Source organism: Drosophila tropicalis, unplaced genomic scaffold (genome assembly GCF_018151085.1).
Source record: "Drosophila tropicalis isolate 14030-0801.00 unplaced genomic scaffold, ASM1815108v1 contig_717, whole genome shotgun sequence".
NCBI classification, from domain to species: domain Eukaryota; kingdom Metazoa; phylum Arthropoda; class Insecta; order Diptera; family Drosophilidae; genus Drosophila; species Drosophila tropicalis.
The window spans coordinates 290,452-296,329 of record NW_027173201.1 but is presented as its reverse complement, the minus strand read 5'-3'; the positions used below and the strand labels follow the sequence as shown (position 1 = coordinate 296,329).

Below are 5,878 nucleotides of genomic sequence, written 5' to 3'. Positions count from 1 at the left end.
ATCACTGGCTTGAAAATGCAATTAGCATTACAACTCGTTTCTGAAATACATGGCAACCGGATCGATGGCGAAGCGTAAGTAAATTAGCAAATATGTGACTTGATATTGCGAAAGTCGGAAGAAAGCTGAGCCCAAAGACGGGCTAGACATCTTTGAGAGCCCAACAGCAGCAGCAACAGCAGCAAGTTATTAGCCCTCAAGGATTAAATCGCGTCGCGTGTTCTCAACCTAAAATGAAAGTGTTTGCCATTGCTTGTGTAACCATTTTGGTGGCCAGCTGTACCTGGGCCGCTCCCAGCATTCAAGATAATCAAATTGAAAGTGATAATACATTTGGACGGGCTGCTCGCTATTTGGGCGCCTGTCTCGACAGTGATGACATGGCCACTTGTCTGGCGGTCATGGGCATTACGGCCCTTAACCGTGCTGCCAGGAGCAACAACATTGAGCTGGCCAGCGGTCTGACCTTCCAAAGGTGTGTTAACTATAAGTGTGTGTGTGTCTTCCGTGTAGTAAAAGTCAAAATCGAAAGTGAAACAAATACAAATGTCTCCAAACTGTTCTAAGCCACGTCCAGCGTGGTGGCAAGTCCCTTAGTGAACAGGACATCTATGCCGAGTTACAGCAGAATGGTGAAGATCGTAATGGCCGTTTTGGTCGATCTGGCTATCTCCAGTGTCACCGATTTCCTGACCACCCACAATCTGGAATTCTTACTTTCCTGGCCTAACTTTCTACTTATGCTCATAAAAGTGTCGCTTGTGCGATTGAAAAGACATATGCGACTATGTGCTACAATTCAGCTTTCTTTTGGAAATAGATTGATTCTAAATCAATTGAAATAGAAAACGGCAAAAAAAAGAATGAAATCGAAAGCGCTCATACAAATGCGTTGTTTTGTTGTTGCTGTTTTTTTTTAACTGGGCCAATACGCGCATTAAGTCACCACAGCTGAGGCATACCAAATACGGGCGAGTCTACTAATAATCGCTTTAATGGCCCGTCTAATGATAACTAAATCATAACTAAATGAAGTCACGTCCTCTGTCGCTCTCTCTCTCTGTCTGTCTCTGGACACAAGGGACGGCGACAGTAATTGCATGCCAATTATGCACACCTTACGGATAGGCTAAAATTGGGCCATTTGCTTATTTAAAATATGTAAGGAAAAAAAAAAAAAATCATATTAAAGCCGGCAAAGTGCTTACTAACTACGAAGGCGGGAAAGACTTCACTTTCGTTGACGACGACGTTCATGGAAATATGGGAAATAAATTGTTGTACGTTTTGCATAAATTGTGCTTCGTTGTCTTCTGCCCATTGTTGTTGTTTTTGTTGCAGTGCTGCGTTTTGATTTTGATACGTTTTTGGCCAGCCAGCGATCTATAGCTGTGGCCCCAAAGGCACGCATACAATTTCGAAAAAGTATAAAATTGCATACAATTAATCACAAAACAAATTCCATTCACGAAGCCAACAGCAGTGAGCTGGAACAACAGTATTCGATTCCCCAAAAGGACTATCAATATCAATAAAATACAAACAAATCATTTTCCCACCCAAATCAACTTGACCCGTTCCGGAAAAACAATCAGCAAAAATGTGCGCGAAATTCATTTGTGTTATGCTCGTGGCCAGCTTTGTGTGTTGTGCTTCGGGTCTACCATCGCAGGATAATAGCGAAAAGGATTTAGTGAATATGCTGAATATATTGGATAATGATGATTCAGTATCATTGTTTGGTGGCCTACGCATTGATCGTACCGAAACAGGACGTAGCTTTGGTGCAAGGCTGTTGAATCGTTTGAGGATCGTGCTGAACGTTATTTGGAAACCCATGAACTGAACCTTTCGTTCTCTGGTGATGAGCAGGATAAGAATACCGAGAATGTTTAGAATGGACGTGCCATGGAGGGTACGTTATCGAAAGTCATACAAACATTTGCATATTAAGCATTATATGAAAGTAAATTTGATTGCATGCTTGCCGGCGAAAGTTTAAAATTAGTGAAAAGCTTTCACTGAAGCTCTTAGTATAGTCTACTTTTGTGTGATTTGTATTTAATTGGATGTGTGTTTTCTTAATTTATTCAACTTATACAGAATCGTTGCCACTGCTATTGGCTTTGAAATTGAAAAAAGGCTCTAGTTATCAAGGTTCTGTTCACCATCATCAAGTTCATTTCCTTCAAGGCTCTGGCCATCTCTTTCCTTGCCCTCATTTTGGCTGGTTAGTATGCGATACAATTCATTGTAAATTGACATGGATTTAACAATTTTAATTTCTTTCAAAGGTGCCACCTTCTTCAAGGATTTGTTGGCTAAGAAGAAGGATCACATCACCACTGCCTACATCACGGGCAGCCCATTGAATGCCGATATTGTGCATTCCGACTGGAGCCAAAATGGTCAGTCTGCTGCCGCCGACTTAGCCTACAACCACTAAGGTCTGGCTCAACCCTTCTAAACAACCATAAAAATCAACTCCATTCATTCGACTTTATCCTCTTCTATCTCTTCGTTCCTTCTACTTTGATTTTCCTTTCCACCCTGCCGACACTTTCCTTTTCACATTTCCCTTTCAAAGACTTTACCAAGAAGAATGGCTAAATTCGTTGTTGTCAATAATTATTTAGTTGTAGTTAGTTAGTTCACTGCGACATACCAAAAAAAAAAAAAAAAAAAAAGAAAAACAAAAAATTACAACCAACGGCCACCACGACGAACCCAACCGACGACTTGGATAGCTCAGGACAATGCATATCGAATATTCTAATCATATTTTGCGCCATATTTATTGTACCATCCACAACCCACAATTTCTTAGCAGACTCAATATCACGTAACACACTCAGGTCCATCAAAATATGTCTGCTAAATGAAAGAGTATTTATTTACTAAGTATTTATTAAGATATTTTTAATAGCAATTGATTAAAAATTATTCATAAAAAAGAAACCAAAATTCTTTGAATACTTTTAAAATACTTCGTTTCCTAGAGAAAACCTGATTTATCAGATTCGTAAATAAATACATTTTAACGTCGTAAATTATATCGCGAAAATAGATTAACAAAATTAACACTAATTATTGTTAATTATTTATACACACAGCCCTATCTATAATTTCTCAACAGTTTTCTCCTATGGCGACCATAAAATGGATTGACCAAAAGTTATTTTTAGTATGAACAAAAATGGCAAGCAATTGCATCGATTGTGGTAAATTATATATGAAAATCGCGCTTTTTGTCGCGTTTCTGGTAACAGCCAATTGGGCATATCCAGTATTGCAAGTTGAGTATACTCAAGAGCATGTGGAGGGCACACTTGATCCAAATTCTGGTCAATTGAAACGGTTTCCGGAAGGTCTACTTCAATGGGGCAATAAATTCCGAAACAAGCTCGGCTACAAGACAACCCCTCAGACATCCAATCCACCTACAGAATCTACAACAGGTTCTACCTCCACAGCAATTCCAACGTCAACAGCGATTCCAACATCCACAGGAACAGTGACAACTTCAACCGCGATTCCAACATCCACGGGAGCAGTGACAAGTTCAACCGCGACTCCAACATTCACAGGAGCAGTGACAACTTCAACAGCAATTCCAACCTCAACCGGTGCAGTGACTGCCTCAACCGCTTTGCTAACAATTGCCAACTAAGCCCCCAAAACAATTGATTCAAGACCATTTTTTATATTTTGAAAGCGGTGAAAAGTCATTTCCTAATATTTATATATATATGTATAATGTTAATTAATACCAAACTAAAGAGTAATAAAGATTTAGACGTATTTATAAAAATTCCCGAAATTCGCTGAAAAGATTTAAATTTTCGTAAACGAATATATATAATTTTTGATTATGCTTAAAACCAGTTGGCCAAATTAAATTAAATTCAAAGATGAAGAACATTTTGTTTAATTAACGGTATCTTCTCTCTAGTATATTTCTAAATGACCCATCTTTTAAATTGTTCATAAAAGGCTTCCCGTGACCAACTCTTTGATAGTTTTAACAAGTGTGAGACTATGAACGGATTTGAAAAGACTATTGACCAGCAAATCTTGATTATGTTGGCCGTTATAAAGTATTGGAAACAGGATTACTTCGACTGAAGTTCGCCCATCACTTTAGACATGGTAATAGAGATCATTCTTTAATATATATAAAATGAGAAATGAGAAGAGAATAAAATAATAATTATAGATATTACAGGTCAGAAAGCTCTCTCTTCTTTTGTATTAAAAGAGCAAGTACTGCAAATAGTAAATTACTTTTGGCTATTTGCCTAAAGATATAGTGCAGTATAAGTAGTAATAATGAAGTCTTTTGCACTCACCACATAAGAATTCTTTATGTTGATATCTATAAATACAATGAATAAAAATCTAATTAGTAACTATGTAAATCCAAAGTCTCTACGCTTACCTGTTGAGAATTCTTGATGTTGGCAGTGGCATATTCGTTGGATTAGTTGGAATTTCAGTTATGACATGTAAAAGTTCTCGAAAACTTCACGAATTTAATGAATGTAATTAACTTATTGGCATTCTGCTGCATTTGCTATGGCGATGAACAGTGAATTACAATATCAGAAGGATTACGAATTGCCTAAATTGATTTCACATTCTCTGAATTTACGTTACATCAGAACAACGTCATTGTCGGTTTTTATTTTTAACTTATTCATCAAATCCATGAAATAAAGATAAACTCTCAAGGCATGATAATTCAGGATCCTTGGCAATAATTTTCCAAGGTAATAGAACACAGCCGCATTATGCTTCAATATGTAATCCTTACACCTTTGGCACATTATGCAAACAAATATTTACCCCATTTAAATGAACTTATGTATGTATTTTCATATGTATGTATTTATGTAGTTGCGTAATCGTAGTTGTAATCGTTCATTAACGAAACAATAACACTTCGCGATAGTTTAATTTTCGTTTAACGCGATTAAGATTGATAAAGATTTCTATTAACATTAAAATTCTTAAGAAACACAAGAAAACGCTTTTTGATATAGGCGAGCGACACGAAAGTAAAAAAAAAGCAACGAAAAAAAAATACCGCGATCCTGTCCTGAGGCGTTAGTGCAATTTTTGCTTGTTTCGCAATTTACAACACTGAATTTTTAAACACTGGATACGATCCGTTATGGGAGAGTACTTTTATTTTTCCATTTATTGGTGCTTAATTAATAAAAACTATGGTAATCAAAATACCTTTCTCATGCTTTATCTATTATGAGTAAGACTCAGAAAAGTCTGCAAGCTAATCGCGACTTGATTATTTTGAGCTTTGGTGAGGGTATAAACATTTTATTATGGAGACAATGTTAAAAAACGTTATTCTAGCAATCGTGCCCTATACGTGGCAAAAACCTCCTAATAACGTTAAATATTATATTTCACTCTTTCTTGTTGCTAATTAATTTTTAAATGACCCACTTTTGAAATTGCTTATAAAAGGCTGTTCTCTGGCAATTTGTTCTTAGTTTTTAAAAATGAGTCTTCGGAACGGGTTTCACAATTTAGCAGCCAAATTCCTTTTTATCATGATAAGTGATACAGAATGTGGAAAAATGGATTACCTAGATATGGCCAAACAGTGGGCGATTTGGCTGATCTAGCGTAACGAAATTAATTACTCAAAAAATAAAAACAATTTTACAATAATGATAATTTTTATATTATTTGGACCCTTCAAGGAACAATATTTAATAACTTTTTGCAACTTGTAAACTCTCTACTTTTTAAAGTAATTAATCCCTTGGGATTGATTTTATATTTCCGGATTTTATTTATTTTCAAATTAAGTGCACATGCGGTCTTATTCACTATATTCAAGAGAGTGTGCCCG

At 36.4% G+C, this 5,878-nt stretch overlaps 1 protein-coding gene and 1 pseudogene across 1 annotated transcript; both read left to right on the top strand.

Annotated features, from left to right (window-relative positions):
* The first annotated feature begins 233 nt into the window (after positions 1–233).
* On the top strand, positions 234–730 carry LOC137579594 (uncharacterized). The gene is made up of 2 exons (XM_068293373.1): positions 234–475; positions 568–730. The coding sequence occupies exons 1-2, from the start codon at positions 234–236 to the stop codon at positions 728–730; spliced, it is 405 nt and encodes a 134-aa protein (XP_068149474.1).
* Positions 731–1,600: 870 nt separating this feature from the next.
* On the top strand, positions 1,601–2,467 carry LOC137579620 (uncharacterized; annotated as a pseudogene).
* The last annotated feature ends 3,411 nt before the right edge of the window (positions 2,468–5,878 follow it).

Bases quoted from the DNA above. Each gene is read 5' to 3' on its own strand.
- LOC137579594 (XM_068293373.1), top strand. From the start codon at position 234: ATGAAAGTGTTTGCCATTGCTTGTGTAACCATTTTGGTGGCCAGCTGT. The intron at 476-567 runs GTGTGTTAACTA...AACTGTTCTAAG, and splicing joins AGCGGTCTGACCTTCCAAAG to CCACGTCCAGCGTGGTGGCA.